The 19540-nt window shown below is 46.6% G+C and overlaps 1 protein-coding gene across 1 annotated transcript in view; it reads right to left on the bottom strand.

Annotated features, from left to right (window-relative positions):
• The window catches only part of syt1a (synaptotagmin Ia), a 126594-nt gene that overhangs the window by 60372 nt on the left and 46682 nt on the right, over positions 1-19540 (bottom strand). Inside the window, exon 2 of the mRNA XM_070901539.1 lies at positions 15130-15314. Coding sequence (XP_070757640.1) covers positions 15130-15314 — 185 coding nt within the window. The remainder of the gene's footprint in view (positions 1-15129; positions 15315-19540) is intronic.

Genomic DNA, 19540 nt, shown 5'->3' with positions numbered 1-19540 from the left:
TTCCTAAAAGTGCAGTTAAGAGAACCTATGGCCTTCCCATCTTTGGACAAGTGCTTGAACATGAAAGCTCTTGGACCAATTTTGCCTTCCTTCTTAGCCATAGTCCATGTAGGAACAGGAGGAGGCCATTCAGCCCCTCAAACCTGTTCCGCCATTCAATTCGATCATGGCCGATCTGTATCTAAATTCCATCTACTCGCCTTTGCTCCGTATCCCTCGATACCCTTACCCAACAAAAATCTAGCGACCTCAGTCTTGAAAGTTCCAGTTGACCCCCAGCATCTATAACTTTTGGAGGAAGAGAGTTCCAGATTTTCACAATCCTTTGTGTGAAAAAGCGATTTATTTCCTAAATAGCCTCGCTCTAATTTGAAGATTAAGCGTCCCCCCCCACCCCACTTATTCTGGATTCCCCAACCAGAGGAAATAGCTTCTCTAACCAATCCCCTTATCATTTTAAAGATTGCGATCAGGTCAACCTTCCACCTTCTAAACTCAGCAACAGTTGAGTTCCTTACTCTCAAAGTATCTAGCCATCTTTCCTTCCAAGTTAGAACATAAGAAATAGGAGCAGGAGTTGGCCATTTGGCCCCTCGAACCTGTTCCACCATTCAATAAGATCATGGCTGATCTGATCATGGGCTCAGGTCCACTTCCCTGCCCGCTCCCCATAACCCTTCACTCACTTTCTCGTTCAAGAATCTGTTTATCTGCACCTTAAATATATTCAATGACCCAGCCTCCACAGCTCTCTGGGCCAGAGAATTCCACAGATTCACGACCCTCTGAGAGAAGAAATTCCTCCTCATCTCAGCTCTAAATGGGCGACCCCTTATTCTTAAACTATGCCCCCTAGATTCCCCCACGAGGGGAAACTTCCTCTCTGTTGATGCAAGGTAAACCGATCACCATTCATCGAGCAACTTCAACGTAAAAAATTGTCCAAAGGTGCTTCACAGAGGCATAAAGAAAATATAACAAAACATTCTAAAACGTGCTTAAATATATCATCAAAAGAAATCGCGGTCTCAATTTCGGGTAGGGTTCCACATTCATTATCTTTGCTTCAGAATTGGTTGAGCATTTTGAGCCAAAAAGACCACTATCCTTCCAATCAAAGTTGGTTCAGCTCAAACATGTGCGAGTGGACTAAACTATCTTACGGTAAGAAAGCTAGAATCAGGGATGCAAGCTGGTTAAAGCGTGAGAAGTATATGCATCCAAGCATTGAAAGAAACCTACCGCAGCGGACAGTCCAGAAAAGTCATGAGATACAACACAGATAAGGAGAGAAATAGAAGGAAGAAATAAAAATTATAACAACCATACACAAGTAGTAAGTTCAGAGACCGGGCAAACACGGAGAAATTGGCTCAATGTCGAGGGCGCAGCAATCACAATCGCACTTCACCTCAGCGTGGCCAATCGACGAACAAACATCTTTCTCAAGCGATCGTTTGGAGATCCTTCAAATAAGGTTTGTATTTTGTGCACAATTTAACTTACTATAAATGAGTCAAAATATCATTTATTTTAATAGCTTGCGATGATGAGACATTGGATCACTTCTCCAAGTCTTGCGACCTCAATAGTTCATTAGGAACAGGTGCTAGAGGATTCTGCACTTCAACATGGTACAGACAGCCTTTAACGATTCATTTACCATTATTTGAAAGAAAGACGTGCATTTATATAGTGCCTTTCACGACCACAGGATGTCCCAAAGCACTTCACAGCCAATGAAATAATTTTTTGAGCATAGTCATTGTTGTAATGTGGGAAACGTGGCAGCCAATTAGTGCACAGCAAGCTCCCACTAACAGCAATGTGATAATGACCAGATCATCTGTTTTTTTGTTATGTTGATTGAGGGATAAATATTGGCCCAGGACCCTTGCTCTTCTTCAAAATAGTGCCGTGGGATCTTTTACGTCCACTTGAGAGAGCAGACAGGAACTCAGTTTTATGTCTCATCTGAAAGATAGCACCTTTGACAATGCAGCACTCCCCTGGTGTGTCAGCCTAGATTTTTTTTCTTGCTTAAGTTACTGGAGAGGGACTTGAACCGACAACATTCTGACGCAGAGGCAAGTGTTCTACCCACTGAGCCACATTCATCATCATCATTATCATAGGCAGTCCCTCGAAGCGAGGATGACTTGCTTCCACGCCAAAAAAGGGAGAGTTCCTATACTCCTATACTCAAATCCCCTAGCGATGAAGGACATAATATTGCAGATCCCGAACTACATCCTGAAGGGTGGAAACATAGAAACATAGAAACATAGAAAATAGATGCAGAAGTAGGCCATTCGGCCCTTCGAGCCTGCACCACCATTCAATAAGATCATGGCTGATCATTCACTCAGTACCCCTTTCCTGCTTTCTCTCCATACCCCTTGATCCCTTTAGCCATAACAGCCATATCTAACTCCCTCTTGAATATATCCAATGAACTGGCATTAACAATTCTCTGCGGAAGGGAATTCTACAGGTTAACAACTCTCTGAGTGAAGAAGTTTCTCCTCATCTCAGTCCTAAATGGCTTACCCCTTATCCTTAGACTATGTCCCCTGGTTCTGGACTTCCCCAACATTGGGAATAGTCTTCCTGCATCTAACCTGTCCAGTCCCGTCAGAATTTTATATGTTTCTATGAGATCTCCTCTCATCCTTCTAAACTCCAGTAAATACAGGCCCAGTCGATCCAGTCTCTCCTCATTTGTCAGTCCTACCATCCTGGAAATCAGTCTGGTGAACCTTCGCTGTACTCCCTCAATAGCAAGGACGTCCTTCCTCAGATTAGGAGACCAAAACGGAACACAATATTCCAGGTGAGGCCTCACCAAGGCCCTGTACAACTGCAGTAAGACCTCCCTGCTCCTATACTCAAATCCCCTAGCTATGAAGGCCAACATACCATTTGCTTTCTTCACCGCCTGCTGTACCTGCATGCCTACTTTCAATGACTGATGTACCATGACACCCAGGTCTCGTTGCACCTCCCCTTTTCCTAATCTGCCACTATTCAGATAATATTCTGCCTTCGCGTTTTTGCCACCAAAGAGGATAACTTCACATTTATCCACATTATACTGCATCTGCCACTTGTTTGCCCACTCACCTAACCTGTCCAAGTCACCCTGCAGCCTTTTAGCATCCTCCTCACAGCTCACACCACCACCCAGCTTAGTGTCATCTGAAAACTTGGAGATATTACACTCAGTTCCCTCATCCAAATCATTAATGTATATTGTAAATAGCTGGGGTCCCAGCACTGAGCCCTGCGGCACCCCACTAGTCACTGCCTGCCATTCTGAAAAGGATCCGTTTATCCCGACGCTCTGCTTCCTGTCTGCCAACCAGTTCTCCATCCACGTCAGTACATTACCACCAATACCATGTGCTTTAATTTTGCACACCAATCTCTTGTGTGGGACCTTGTCAAAAGACATTGGAAAGTCAAAATATACCACATCCACTGGTTCTCCCTTGTCCACTCTACCAGTTACATCCTCAAAAAATTCTAGAAGATTTGTCAAGCAGGATTTCCCTTTCATAAATCCATGCTGACTTGGACCGATCCTGTCACTGCTTTCCAAATGTGCTGCTATTTCATCTTTAATAATTGATTCCAACATTTTCCCTACTACTGATGTCAGGCTAACCGGTCTATAATTACCCGTTTTCTCTCACCCTCCTTTCTTAAAAAGTGGTGTTACATTAGCTACCCTCCAGTCCATAGGAACCGATCCAGAGTCGATAGACTGTTGGAAAATGATCACCAATGCATCCGCTATTTCTAGGGTTACTTCCTTAAGTACTCTGGGATGCAGACTATCAGGCCCCAGGGATTTAGCGGTCTTCAATCCCATCAATTTCCCTAACACAATTTCCCGCCGAATAAGGATTTCCTTCAGTTCCTCCTTCTCACTAGACCCTCGGTCCCCTAGTATTTCCAGAAGGTTATTTATGTCTTCCTTCGTGAAGATAGAACCAAAGTATTTGTTTAACTGGTCTGCCATTTCTTTGTTCCCCATTATAAATTCACCTGAATCCGACTGCAAGGGACCTACATTTGGTTTCATTAATCTTTTTCTCTTCACATATCTATAGAAGCTTTTGCAGTCAATTTTTATGTTCCAGCAAGCTTCCTCTCATACTCTATTTCCTCCCTCCTAATTAAACCCTTTGTCCTCCTCTGCCATATTACAAAATTCTTCCAGTCCTCAGGTTTGCTGCTTTTTCTGTCCAATTTATATGCCTCTTCCTTGGATTTAACACTATCCTTAATTTCCCTTGTTATCCACGGTTGAGCCACCTTCCCCGTTTTATTTTTACTCCAGACAGGGATATACAATTGTTGAAGTTCATCCATGTGATCTTTAAATGTTTGCCATTGCCTATCCACTGTCAACCCTTTAAGTATCACTCGCTGGTCTATTCTAGCCAATTCACGTCTCATAACATCGAAGTTACCTTTTCTTAAGTTCAGGACCCTAGTCTCTGAATTAACTGTGTCACTCTCCATCTTAATGAAGAATTCTAACATATTATAGTCACTCTTCCCCAAGGGACCTCGCACAACAAGATTGCTAATTAGTCCTTTCTCATTACACATCATCCAGTCTAGGATGGCCAGCCCTCTAGTTGGTTCCTCGATATATTGATCTAGAAAACCATCCCTAATACACACCAGGAAATCCTCCTTCACCGCATTGCTACCAGTTTGTTTAGCCCAATCAATATGTAGATTAAAGTCGCCCATGATAACTGCTGTACTTTTATTGCACGCATCCCTAATTTCTTGTTTGATGCTGTCCCCAACCTCACTACTACTGTTTGCTGGTCTGTACACAACTCCCACTAGCGTTTTCTGCCCTTTGGTATTCCGTAGCTCCACCCATACCGATTCCACATCATCCAAGCTAATGTCCTTCCTTACTATTGCATTAATTTCCTCTTTAACCAGCAAAGCCACCCCACCTCCTTTTCCTTTCTGTCTATCCTTCCTAAATGTTGAATACCCTTGAATGTTGAGTTCCCAGCCTTGGTCACCCTGGAGGCAGGTCTCCGTGATGCCAATTACATCATATCCATTAACTGCTATCTGTGCAGTTAATTCGTCCACCTTATTCCGAATACTCCTCGCCTTGAGGCACAGAGCCTTCAGGCTTATATTTTTAACACACTTTGCCCCTTTAGAATTTTGCTGTAGTGTGGCTCTTTTTGCTTTTTGCCTTGGGTTTCTCTGCCCTCCACTTTTACTTTTCTTCTTTCTATCTTTTCCTTCTGTCCCCATTCTACTTCCCTCTGTCTCCCTGCATAGATTCCCATCCCCCTGCCATATTAGTTTAACCCCTCCCCAACAGCACTAGCAAACACTCTCCCAGGACATTGGTTCTGGTCCTGCCCAGTTGTAGACCGTCCGGTTTGTCCCACCTCCCTCAGAACCGGTTCCAATGTCCCAGGAATTTGAATCCCTCCCTCCTGCACCACTCCTCAAGCCACGTATTCATCTGAGCTATCCTGCGATTCCTACTCTAACTAGCAAGTGGCACTGGTAACAATCCTGAGATTACTACTTTTGAGGTCCTACTTTTTAATTTAGCTCCCAGCTCTCTAAATTCGTCTTGTAGGACCTCATCCTGTTTTTTACCTATATTGTTGGTACCTATATGCACCACGACAACTGGCTATTCCCCCTCCATCTTCAAAATGTCCTGCACCCACTCCAAGACATCCTTGACCCTTGCGCCAGGGAGGCAACATACCGTCCTGGAGTCTCGGTTGCGGCCGCAGAAATGTCTATCTATTCCCCTTATAATAGAACCCCTATCACTATCGCTCTTCCACTCTTTTTCCTGCCCTCCTGTGCAGCAGAGCCACCCACGGTACCATGAACTTGGCTGCAGCTCTCCCCTGATGAGTCATCTCCCTCAACAGTACCCACAACGTTGTATCTGTTTTGCAGGGGAATGACCGCAGGGGACCCCTGTATTACCTTCCTTCCACGGTTCTTCCTGTTGGTCACCCATCCCCTATCTGGCTGTGTACCCTTTACCTGCGGTGTGGCCAACTCACTAAACGTGCTATTCACGACATCCTCAGCATTGCGGATGCTCCAGAGTAAATCCACCCGCTGCTCCAGTGCCGCAATGCGGTCTGTCAGGTGCTGCAGGCGGATGCACTTCCCGCACATGTAGTCGCCTGTGCGTGGATTGTTTTAACGTGTGGTGGCCGTTGCACACCAGCCACAACACGGGCTTGACAGAGCTAGGTCTTGGTCCAGTGGCAAGGATTACCCAGGACTACCTGGAGACCAGCTCTGCTGCATGGGCCTAGTGCGGCCACATATCGCAGTGTGGGCTGGCCCCGTGCTGCCCCTGAGCTCTTGCATCCTCTGGGCAGATTCACGCCTCTTTTGAGCAACGGTCACTTCCCTCTACGGACTCTTACCGCTCCTTCGCCCCTCCTGCTGTACCTGCCCGCACTGCAATCAGCGACCTGGCTTCACAGCCGTCGCCCTCCTGCAGCAGCACGCGCTGCTCCCTGCCGTGGTATACCGCCGCACGCTGCTCCCTCCAATGGCCCCGGCCTGCTGATGGTCTTGCAGGCCGGGACCGGGCCGATTTCCCACATTACAACAGTGACCACACTCCAAAAGTACTTCATTGGCTGTGAAGCGCTTTGAGACATCCGGTGGTCGTGAAAGGCGCTATATAAATGCAAGTCTTTCTTTCTTTTAAAGCTTTTGCAAAATAACTTTGAAAATACGTTTTCATTCTCCCAACACACAGGTTACTGGAAGGGAAAAGAATTGGAAATATTGAGCCATCTTCAGCGACAAACATTTTTGAAAACAGAGTCGCGTTCTTAAAGGGAAGTGCTTGAAACATTTTCAGGTGATTTGATTACTTGCATCGTGTGTGATTGCAGGCTCCCCCGAGTGTTTTAATCCAACCCAAACAGTCAGCATTTTCAAACTCTCAAAGTAACATCTGCTGACATTAAACACCACCAACACATCTCAAGGGCATCTTGAGAGTCATAGCTTCACTGTTACAAAATGTTTATTTGAAATCAGAGATCACTGGGGCGGGGGCGAAATTGGAAATGGGGGGGGGAAACAAGACGGGTCGCCTGTGACTTCAATAGAATTGAATATCGAGCCTGTCCTATAACAACAAAAAGACTTGCATTTATATAGCGCCTTTTACAATCACCGGATGTTTCAAAGCGCTTCACAGCCAATGAAGTACTTTTGGAGTGTAGTCACTGTTGTAATATGGGAAATGCGGCAGCCAATCTGTGCACAGCAAGATCCCACAAACAGCAATGTGATAACGACCAGATAATCTGTTTTTTGTGATGTTGATTGAGGGATAAATTTTGGCCCCAGGACACCAGGGATAACTCCCCTGCTCTTCTTCTAAATAGTGCCATGGGATCTTTTACATCCACCTGAGAGGGCAGATGGGGCCTCAATTTTACGTCTCATCCGAAAGACGGCACCTCCGACAGTGCAACGCTCCCTCGGAGTCAGAAGGTTGTGGGTTCAAGTCCCACTCCAGAGACTTGAGAACATAAATCTAGGCTGACACTCCAGCGCAGTGCTGAGGGAGTGCCGCACTGTTGGAGGTGCCGTCTTTTGGATGAGATGTTAAACCGAGGCCCTGTCTTCCCTCTCAGGTGGATGTAAAAGATCCCATGGCACTATTTCAAAGAAGAGCAGGGAAGTTATCCCCGGTTTCCTGGGGCCAATATTTATCCCTCAATCAACATCTCTAAACCAGATTATCTGGTCATTATTACATTGCTGTTTGTGGGAGCTAGCTGTGCGCAAGTTGGCTGCTGCATTTCCCACATTACAACAGTGACTACACTCCAAAAGTACTTCATTGACCGTAAAGCGCTTTGAGACATCCGGTGGTCATGAAAGACGCTATATAAATCCAAGTCTCTCAATGTGATGTGCCTTGCCTGCGAAATATACATTTCTTAATAGTTTTGCTTCAGGGCTATCTGGTAGAATCTCATATTACTGTGAGATGTTGCGGGGAAACATAGAAATTTACAGCACAGAAGGAAGCCAGTTCGGCCCATCGTGTCCGCGCCGGCCGACAAAGAGCCGCACGGCCCTCGGTCAGCAGCCCTGAAGGTTACATATAAACCTATGAACAATGAACAATGGCGGAAAGGTATAGAGCACCCGGCCCAACCAGTCCGCCTCACACAACTGCGACACTCCTTATACTGAAACATTCTACACTCCACCCCAACTGGAGCCATGTGATCTCCTGGGAGAGGCAAAAAACAGATAAAAACCCAGGCCAATTAGGGAAAAAAATCTGGAAAAATTCCTCTCAGACCCATCCAGGCGATCAACACTTATCCAGGAGACCACTCTGGCCGTATTCGATTCCCTGCAGTACTTACCAGCCAACAAAAGGTTGTCCAGTCCAATCCCACTTACGAGCTCTAGGTCTGTAACTCTGCAGGTTACGGCACATCAAGTGCCCATCCAAGCACCTTTTAAATGTGGTGAGGGTTTCTGCCTCTACCAAGCAGCGAGTTCCAGACCCCCACAACCCTCTGCATCAAGACGATTCCCCTCAAATCACCTCTAAACCTTCCACCAACCACCTTAAAACCATGCCCCCTCGTAATTGGCCTCTCCACCAAGGGAAATAGGCCCTTGCTATCCACTATATCCAGGCCCCTCAAAATTTTATACACCTCAATGAGGTCTCCCCTCAGCCTCCTCTGTTCTAATGAGAACAAACCCAGCCTATCCAATCTGTCCTGAAAGCTAAAATTTTCCATTCCAGACAGCATCCTCTTAAATCTCCTCTGCACCCTCTCAAGTGCAATCACATCCTTCCTATAATACGGCAAACAGAACTGCATGCAGTATTCCAGCTGTGGCCTAACCAGAGTATTATACAATTTAAGCATAAACTCCCTGCTCTTGTATTCTATGCCTCAGCCAATAAAGGCAAGCATTCCGTATGCCTTCTTAACCATCTTATCCATTTGGCCTGCTACTTTCAGGGATCTGTGGACAAGCACTCCAAGGTCCCTTTGTTCATCTACACTTCTAAGTGGCCTACCGCTTAATGTGTAAACCCTTTCCTTATTAGCCCTCCCCAAGTGCATTACCTCACACTTCTCCGAATTAAATTCCATTTGCCACTGCTCTGCCCACCTGACCAGTAGATTGATATCCTCCTGTAGTCCATGACTTTCCTCTTCATTATCAACCACACAGCCAATTTTAGTGTCATCTGCTATATTCAATACCCCCTATACATCTGGTATACCCCCATATTCAAATCTAGATAATTAATGTATACCACAAAAAGCAAGGGACCCAGTACTGAGCCCTGCGGAACCCCACTGGAATCATCCTTCCAGTCACAAAAACATCCATCAACCATTACCCTTTGCTTCCTACCTCTAAGCCGTTTTTGGATCCAACTTGCCACTTTGCCCTGGGCTTTAACCTTCGTGACCAGTCTACCATATGGGACCTTATCAAAAGCTTTGCAAAAGTCCATATCCACTACATCGTAAGCACTACCCTTATCTACCCTCCTGTTTATCTCCTCGAAAAATTCAATCAAGTTAGTCAGATACGATCTTCCCTTAACAAATCCGTGCTGACTGTCCCTGATTAATTCTTGCCTTTCTAAATGTAGGTTTATCCTGTCCTTCAGGATTTTTTCCAATAATTTTCCCACCACTGAGGTTAGGCTGACAGGCCTGTAATTACTCGGCCTATCCTTTTCTCCCTTCTTAAACAAGGGAAGGTGATGTCACTGGGCTCATTTCAGTTAAGCTGCATCCCTTCGAAGAACCTCAAGCACTCAGATTACAAACACCATTTCAGACTTATTTAGTGTAGTGATTCACATCTTGTGGCCAAATAAAACCCAACAGAGATTATTCATATCTTCCTCAGATAATACATGGTTCATCAAGAATTTATTTCCACCCGAGCCAAAAATCAAAGTATTCAGAAGTACTGAAGAGGGTTGGGTCGCAGATTGTGGGAGAGGGCACATGTTGAAGGTACATGTTAATTGGTGCAGTTGGTCACATATGTGCTGTGTATCCTTGGTTCAACACATGTGCAAATGCACACATACACATACATACAGGCACACACACGTGCACATTTACATGTGGGTACGTACACACACACACATATATATGGGCATGCACACGCACCAGCATACAGGTAATTGCGTACATATACGTGCACATGCATACGCAAACACACATACATATGCACATGCGTACACACACGTGTGCGCACAAACACAAACAGACGTGCAGACACACACATATAAACGCACATACATACACGCACATATGCACTCACATATACAAAAACACACTAATATATACACACATACATATACACACATGCACACACGTGCACACCCACACATATAAACACACATACACACACGCAGATATGCATATAAGCACTCACATATACCAACAAGCATTAATATATACACATATTCACACACATGTGCGCACACACACACATAAAAACGCACATACACACACGCACATCTTCTTCTTCTCCTTCTTAGGCGGTCCCTCGAAGCGAGGATGACTTGCTTCCACGCCAAAAAGGGATGAGTTCCCAGGTGTTTCAATGAAGGACCCAATATTCCAGATCCCGAACTACATCCCAAGGGTGGAAGATGCCTGTGCGTGGATTTTTTTAACGTGTGGTGGCCGTTGCACACCAGCCAGCACACGGGCTTGACAGAGCTAGGTCTTGGTCCAGTAGAAAGGGTTAACCAAGGCGACTGGAGACCAGCTCTGTTGCACAGACCTAGTGGGCGCACACATATCGCAGTGTGGGCTGGTCCGTGCTGCCCCTGGGCCCTCGCCTCTTCTGGAACACGTGCACATGTGCTCTCACATATACCAACATGCATTAATATATACACACACACACACACACACACAAACACACACACACACACACACACATACATAAACAAACACACACAACCTGACCAGAATGACTAAAGTCCTGTCCGTTTTTCCAATGGAAAGGCAATGCACAGATTGGAAAATTGAAAGAAGGCTGACAGATAGATACCTTACATAAGAAAGTTTTATGCCAGTGCTGGGGGGTGGGGGCGAGCGGGTGGTGGGAGGGGAATCCTATTTTGGAATGTGATTTCTAAAACTGGGGACAACAGCGTTAATGTGTAATCACATGGTATTAGGCTGTACCCAGCTGTGAGAGGTCTGTGCGCTAATGGACATGTTTCCGAAACACTGCACACTTTGATCTCTACGCCTTGCGGTATGTTGCCATTGCTGCAACCTTCATTCATGCACATAACCGAATCTAAGCCCAGCCTTCTCTCCTATTTATCTCCAATTCTGGCTCGATCAGCAACTTAAACCTTGATACATGAGGAATATTCAGTGGAGTGGAAGAAAGAATGAACTTTAGCATCTCATCATAATCTCAGGACCTCCCAAAGTGCCTCACATCCAATGAATTACTTTTGAAATACTGCTACTTAGGCTAGTGACAACCAATTTCTGCACAGCAAGCTCCCATAGACAGTTGGTTGTACGACCAATGAATCTGTATTCAGGAGCTGTTGGTTGTGGGGGAAATGTTGGCTAGGACATTGGAAGAATTCTTCGAATGATACCATGGGTTCGTTTACACCCACTGAGCAGGGAGCCAGGAACTCATTTTCATGATGGCACCTCCGACAGTGCAGTGCTCCCTCAGTACTGCCCCTCCGACAGTGCAGTGCTCCCCTCCTTCAGTACTGCCCCTCTGACAGTGCGGCACTCCCTCAGTACTGCCTCTCTGACAGTGCGGCACTCCCTCAGTACTGCCCCTCCGACAGTGCGGCGCTCCTTCAGTACCGCCCCTCCGACAGTGCAGTGCTCCCTTAGTACCGCCCCTCCGACAGTGCAGCACTCCCTCAGCGCTGCTCCTCCGACAGTGCGGTGCTCCCTCAGTACTGCCTCTCTGACAGTGCGGCACTCCCTCAGTACTGCCCCTCCGACAGTGCGGCGCTCCTTCAGTACCGCCCCTCCGACAGTGCAGTGCTCCCTTAGTACCGCCCCTCCGACAGTGCAGCACTCCCTCAGTACTGCCCCTCCGACAGTTCGGCGCTCCCTCAGTACTGCATTGGGAGTGCCTGCCTAAATTATGTGCTCAAGTCTCTGGAGTGGGGCTTGAACCCATAAACTTGTTTCTGCCTGATTCTCACTGTTGCACAAGGTGTATCTCCCTTACTGTCAGAGGGCCAAATATTATTCCGTGTGACAACAACCTAATCGATCGTGAATGAGAAAATAAAAAGTGGGTTAGTAATGAACCCTCATGGTGCGAACCACTGTGTTCTATTGAGCATTCTGATTGACAAATATCGGATCGTATGAAAATCCAGACGAAAACAGACCCAGGTCCGTCTCGTTCATCTTCTCCCACCCCTGCTAGTCACGTGATACAACAATAACGGAGTTGTTGACCAATCACAGCGATCAATCTCTCGCGATGAGTCTACAACAGACTCAGACACAAGGTGAGGAAAACCCCCCAGTGGGGGAGAGCTTTGGGAACCACAGGTCCACAGTCCCCTGTTCATAAGAACATAAGAAATAGGAGCAGGAGTAGGCCATACTGCCCCTCGAACCTGCTCCGCCATTTAATACGATCATGGCTGATCCGATCATGGACTCAGGTCCACTTCCCTGTCCGCTCCCCTTATTCCCTTATCGGTTAAGAAACTGTCTATCTCTATAAGTTCCTCCCGAGCTCGCTACATTACCATATACTATATACAATAATTAAATATTAATGTAATATTCTTTTTAATTCGATGACTATTTCAGATGGGTAGTGTGCTTCACTGCTCCATGTGAGCTATTTTTTGCCTCTCCCACAAAAGATATCTTAAAAATCTCCTCTGTCATTGATGAATTATTCATGGAGTTATTCCGGCCCAAAGTTGGATGCATCACAGAACTGAATAATACAAGAACATAGGAACATCGGAAATAGAAACAGAAGTAAGTCATACGGCCCCTCGAGCCTGCTCTGCCATTTAATAAGGGGGCATAGTTTCAGAATAAGAGGCTGCCCGTTTAAAATAGAGATGAGGAGGAATTTCTTCTCTCAGAGGGTCATGAATCTTTGAAATTCTCTGCCCTAGAGAGCCATGGAGGCTGGGAGAGCTATTGAATATATTTAAGGTGGTGATAGACAGGTTTTTGAATGGTAAGGGTTATGGGAAGCGGGCGGGGAAGTGGAATTGAGGCCAAGATCAGATCAGCCATGAATGGCAGAGCAGGCTCGAGTGGCCAAGTGGCCTATTCCTGCTCCTATTTCTTATGTTTATTGTTCTCATGGCTGATCTTCGACCTCAACTCAACTTTCCCGTCCAACCCCCATATCCCTTGATTCCCTCAGTATCCAAAAATCTGTCGATCTCTGCCTTGAATATACTCAACGACTGAGCATCCACAGCCCTCTGGGGCGGAGAATTCTCAAGATTCACTTTGAAGGCAGAAGTCTGAGGCTTGATCGGACAGGAACAGCACTTTAAACGCTTGTTAAAACTGAGGCTCCCCAGCTTTGCTGAACAGAGTAAAACAGACCTTGCTTGAGATGAGTGGTTCAGGAGCCTCCGGTTACACCAGCGTTGGGAAGAGTGCCGAGGGTCCCGGGGGGAATCTCCGGGAAGGCACAGGTCTCTAACGTCATACTGAAAGAGGTTGTGTGCCAGCATCAGGATGTTTGTGAACCCATCAGCCTCTTCCGGCGATCTATGGACAGCGGGGAGAGTGATGGGGATTCTCAGAGAGGCATCGATCTCTAATGTCACCCACTGGGAGGTATATAAAACAAGACCACCTTCCCTGAGAGCTGGGCCAACCAGTAATACAGCTCGCATTTGGGAGTTGGGAGCTTGCGGTGTATTCTCGGCCTCCGGTGGGTCCAGGGGAACCTGGAGATATCGGGAAGTCAATTAATCAGGAAGGCAAATGGAACGTTGGCCTTTATTACAAGGGGGATAGAGTATGAAAGCCGAGAAGTTCTGCTACAACTGCACAGGGTATTGGTGAGGCCACACCTGGAGTACTGTGCACAGTTTTGGTCTCCGTATTTAAGGAAGGATATACTTGCATTGGAGGCTGTTCAGAGAAGGTTCACTAGGTTGATTCTGGAGATGAGGGAGTTGACTTATGAGGATCGGTTGAGTAGGTTGGGCCTGTATTCATTAAAGTTCAGAAGAATGAGAGGTGATCTTTATTGAAACTTATAAGATAATGAGGGGGCTCGACAGGGTGGATGCAGAGAGGATATTTCCACTCATAGGGGAAACTAAAACTAGGGGACATAGTCTTAGAATAAGGGGCCGCCCATTTAAACTGAGGTGAGGAGAAATTTCTTCTCTCAGAGGGTCGTGAATCTGTGGAATTCTCTGCCCCAGAGAGCTGTGGAGGCTGGGTCATTGAATATATTTAAGGTGTAGATAGACAGATTTTTGAGCGATAAGGACGTAAAGGTTTATGGGGAGTGGGCGGGGAAGTGGAGCTGAGTCCATGATCGGATCAGCCATGATCTTATTGAATGGCGTAGCAGGCTCGAGGGGCCGAATGGCCGACTCCTGCTCCTATTTCTTATGTTCTTATGTTCTTCTGATACAACTGTCCACGTCTTGGTGTTGTTGGACTGTGACCGTGACTGCGCGTAGGTGGGATGGATACAGGTGGTAAGGACTAGTTAGCACCTTCATTGAATAAATATTTACCATACCTTCAGTGGACTTGTCATATCCAAAGACAATATAGGAACTTATTCTATCTACTTAGGTACGGTAGTATAGTTGGTTATGTTACTGAACTATTAATCCAGAGGATTTCTTTGAGACATTTTTTTGATATACTTTCCCGAACTTTCTAATCAATTGATAGCTGTAACTGAACATTTAATTACTAATTAAATATAAGTCAGTGAACAATAAAAAAAAATACTTTTAACAATGACGTAAACAAGTATTTATCAAAGACAAAGAAAATTCTTCTTGGGCTATCTACTCCCAAGGCTCCCTTCCTACATTACCTCTTCTTTACCGGACTTGCCCATCTCCTTCACGTCTTTCATGTTCATGGCATTCTTTCCTCCCTTTTCCTTTCCCTTCTTCTTGTTCTTCTTCTTCAGTAGGCATTTCTTGCAGATGCAGAAGCAGCAGGTGAGAATCAACAGGATGGCAACGATGGCGATGGCAATCAAGGCCCAGGGAGGCACTGCAAAAAATAACACAGCCCGGCGTCAGGAGCGGAGAGCTGGCATTGGTGTAGTGCCTTTCCACAGCAACAGGAGAAGGCCATTCGACAACAACAACAACCTGCATTTATACAGCGCCTTTAACGTAGTGAAACGTCCCAAGGCACGACACGGAAGCGATTATCAAACAAAGTTTGGCACCGAACTGCATAAGGAGATATCGGCCCTGAAACCCCGGCCTTATGATGATAGATTGAGTAGACTGGGTCTTTACACGTTGGAGTTCAGAAGGATGAGGGGTGATCTTATAGAAACATTTAAAATCATGAAAGGGATAGACAAGATAGAGGCAGAGAGGTTGTTTCCACTGGTCGGGGAGACGAGAACTAGGGGGGCACAGCCTCAAAATACGGGGAAGCCAATTTAAAACCGAGTTGAGAAGGAATTTCTTCTCCCAGAGGGTTGTGAATCTGTGGAATTCTCTGCCCAAGGAAGCAGTTGAGGCTAGCTCATTGAATGTATTCAAGTCACAGATAGATAGATTTTTAACCAATAAGGGAATTAAGGGTTACGGGGAGCGGGCGGGTAAGTGGAGCTGAGTCCACGGCCAGATCAGCCATGATCTTGTTGAATGGCGGAGCAGGCGCGAGGGGCTAGATGGCCTACTCCTGTTCCTAATTCTTATGTTCTTATGTTCTTATGTTCCTCCTCAGGTCCATACGGAGTCCGGCAAGGCATCGCAAACGCCGGTTGTCGGCGCGCAATGCGCATGCACCGAAAACCGGCTTTTCCGGTCTGTCGCGTTCTGTCCAGACAGATCCTCCGCATCTCGGGAGACGGACATTCACAGGGGCGAGATTGCGGTATTTGTCCATCTCTGGCCCAGCGCATAGCCAACTTTTACCAGCGTCAGAGTTTTAAAACACAGAAAAACATAGAAAAATGACATTTACAAACACATTTTTAAGTTAAAAACCCTGTCCACTAAGGTAAATTTATTTTAAACCTTAATTAAAACACACAAAAACACATTTTTTCTAAAACATTTAATAAACTTTAATTTCAATTAATGTTAAATATGTGAGGCGTGTTGTTTATTTTTTATTATGGTATTTAGTGTGTTTGGGTTTTTTTTCTCATTAATAGCAATGAGAACTGGTAGATACGGAGTTCCCGTTGCTATTAATGGGAAAGCTGTGGATTACTGTACCTGATTGGCTGAGCAGTCACACGTGACTGCACCGTCTGCGTGGGAACCTGGAGGACGGGAGCTTGCTTCACAACGCGGGAAGACGAGGCCTCCCCACCGGAATCCCACGCTCCTCCCGGGACCACCGGGTACTTTCGTTAAAAATTCTCGGGTCGGAGAACACCACGACGGGAATTTCCGGCCCATTAGATGATCAAACGCTTGGTCAAAGAGTTAGGTTTTAAGGATCGTCTTAAAGGAGGAGAGGGCGGCTGAGAGATTTCGGGAGGGAATTCCAGAGCTTAGGACCCAGGAGGCTGAAGGCACGGCCGCTGATGGTGGCGGGCGATTAAAACTGGGGCTGTTCAAGAGGGCAGAATTGGAGGAGTGCAGAGATCTCAGGGGGTTGTAGGGCTAGAGGAGATTACAGAGATAACCCCTCGAGCGTGTTCTGCCATTCAATTAGATCATGACTGATCTGTATTCTGAACTCCATTTACTCACCTTTGCTCCATAGCCCTTGATACCCTTAACCAACAAAAATATATTGTGCAGCACCGAAAGAGGCCATTCGTCCCATCGTGCCTGTGCTGGCTCTTTGAAAGAGCGATCCCATTAGTCCCACTCCCCTGCTCTTTCTCCACAGCTCTGCAACTTTTTTCTTTTCAGTGATGTCACCAATTCCCTTTTGAAAGTTACCATTGAATCTGCTCCCACCGCCCTTTCAAGCAGCACGTTCCAGATCACAACAACTCGCTGCATAAAAAAATGTTCCCTCATCTCCCCTCTGGCTCCTTTGCCAATGATGTTCAATGTGTGTCCTTTATCTCCCTATTAAAACCCCTCATATTCATGTTGGCAATTTTTAAAAAGACATTCTCGGAGTGTGGGCATAGAAGAAAAAACAAAGGAACTTGCATTTATATAGCACCTGTCGTGACCTTAAGACATTCTTTTATAGCACTTTACAGCCAATGAAGTACATTTTGGAGTGTAGTTACTGTTGTAATGTGGGAAATGCGGCAGCCAACTTGCGCACAGCAAGCTCCCACAAACAGCAATGTGATAATGACCCAGATAATCTGTTTGGGGATGAATGGTTGAGGGATAAATAGTGGCAGGGACACTGGGGAGAACTCCCCTACTCTTCTTCAAAATAGTGCCATGGGATCTTTTACTTCCACTTGAGAGAGCAGACGGGGCCACGGTTTAAGGTCTCATGCGAAAGACGGCATCTCCGACTGTGCAGCGCTCCCTCAGCACTGCCCCTCTGACAGTGCAGCGCCCCCTCAGCACTGCCCCTCTGACAGTGCAGCGCTCCCTCAGCACTGCCCCTACTGACAGTGCAGCGCTCCCTCAGCACTGCCCCTCTGACAGTGCAGCGCTCCCTCAGCACTGCCCCTCTGACAGTGCAGCGCTCCCTCAGCACTGCCCCTCTGACAGTGCAGCGCTCCCTCAGCACTGCCCCTCTGACAGTGCAGCGCTCCCTCAGCACTGCCCCTCTGACAGTGCAGCGCTCCATCAGTACTGCCCCTCCAACAGTGCGGCACTCCCTCAGCACTGCCCCTCTGACAGTGCAGCGCTCCCTCAGTACTGCCCCTCCAACAGTGCGGCACTCCCTCAGCACTGCCCCTCTGACAGTGCAGCGCTCCCTCAGCACTGCCCCTCTGACAGTGCACCACTCCCATAGTACTGCGCTGGGAGTGTCAGCCTCATCTCAACCAACATTAGTAAGAACATTAGTGTGGTCATTATCACACCAGTATTTGTGGGAGCTTGCTGTGCGCAGAGTGACCGGTCTTTTTCTTACATTACAACCGTGACTACACTTCGAAAAGTACTTCATTGGCTGTAAAGCGTTTGGGACATCCTGAGGTCATAAGAGGCGCTATATAAATGCAAGTAGTTTTTTCTTTCACATACATCGCCAAATAGAACACCACAAGTACATCGTTAAATACAGTATCATTTTCATCCTGTGGTACCCACAAACATTACTGTGTGCGTGTGTTACTAATAATAATAGTGACAATTGATGAAGATAATCTGCATCAGTTAATTATTCCGGTGATGTATTTATTTACTTTTAGATGTTTTAATCTTGCTTGACGTGTAGCACGATGTCCTGGAGTCGGATTGGATAGTATACAGTAACCCGAGGAGCTGTCACTATGGCCAGCTCAAGTCTGAGAGGGTAGTGTGAACAGCTCAAGCCACCTTTACCTTGTTTGTTACGGTGGAGCCGGTGTTCAGAATTATAGGACCAATCTTTGTTGGAGAGCGGGCAAAACGTTTCAGAGAAAGGAATGGTTTTTTGCCTCCCCCGATTGTAACTGTAGATGGATTCCCCGCACAGGCCTGAGTTAAAATTACAGCCGGGTCTCAATGATGTCATCGGGCCGCAGCATGCCTATGTTGGCTCTGGGCGTGTGTTCTTGCTACCCTCTCCGGGGAGCGGGTTAAAATCGCAGATGTTGCGATCGTGGCCGCTTTCGGACAGGTAAGAGCCGGGGCGATTTTAACTGCCCATCCGCCAGGTTTCTTTCTGCTGATTGATCAGGGGTTAAAATTGCCTCCAATTACTGCCCGAGAACAAGCTTATCCACCTTTGGACCTTGGTAAGGGTCTGTTGTAGGGTAACTGAGTGAGATTCAGTGCACGTCCATCGGATCATCGAATCTTCACTCCCAAAGACGGGCTGGTTGGGGGTCAGATCGCAGATTCAAATCCACAGAATCTCAAACAGGAATCCAACCGCCTCGAACCCGCCCCACTTCCGGCTCAAACAGAAGCATGACAAGGGGTGGGTGACCAATCCACTCGCAGGAGGCGGTTTGGTCATTTAAATATCATAATGAGGTTTCCTGCCTTCATTCTAACAGTCATTCTATTTTTAACGCATGAATTTTTAAAATTCATTCCGGGATGTGGGCGTCGCTGCCAAGGCCGGCATTTATTGCCCATCCCTAATGGCCCTCGAGAAGGTGGTGGTGAGCCGCCTTCTTGAACCGCTGCAGTCCGTGTGGTGAAGGTGCTCCCACAGTGCTGTTAGGGAGG

This window comes from Pristiophorus japonicus, chromosome 15 (assembly GCF_044704955.1).
Source record: "Pristiophorus japonicus isolate sPriJap1 chromosome 15, sPriJap1.hap1, whole genome shotgun sequence".
Lineage (NCBI taxonomy): Eukaryota > Metazoa > Chordata > Chondrichthyes > Pristiophoridae > Pristiophorus > Pristiophorus japonicus.
Note: the sequence above shows the minus strand (reverse complement) of the source record. Positions and strands in the feature narration are given on the sequence as shown.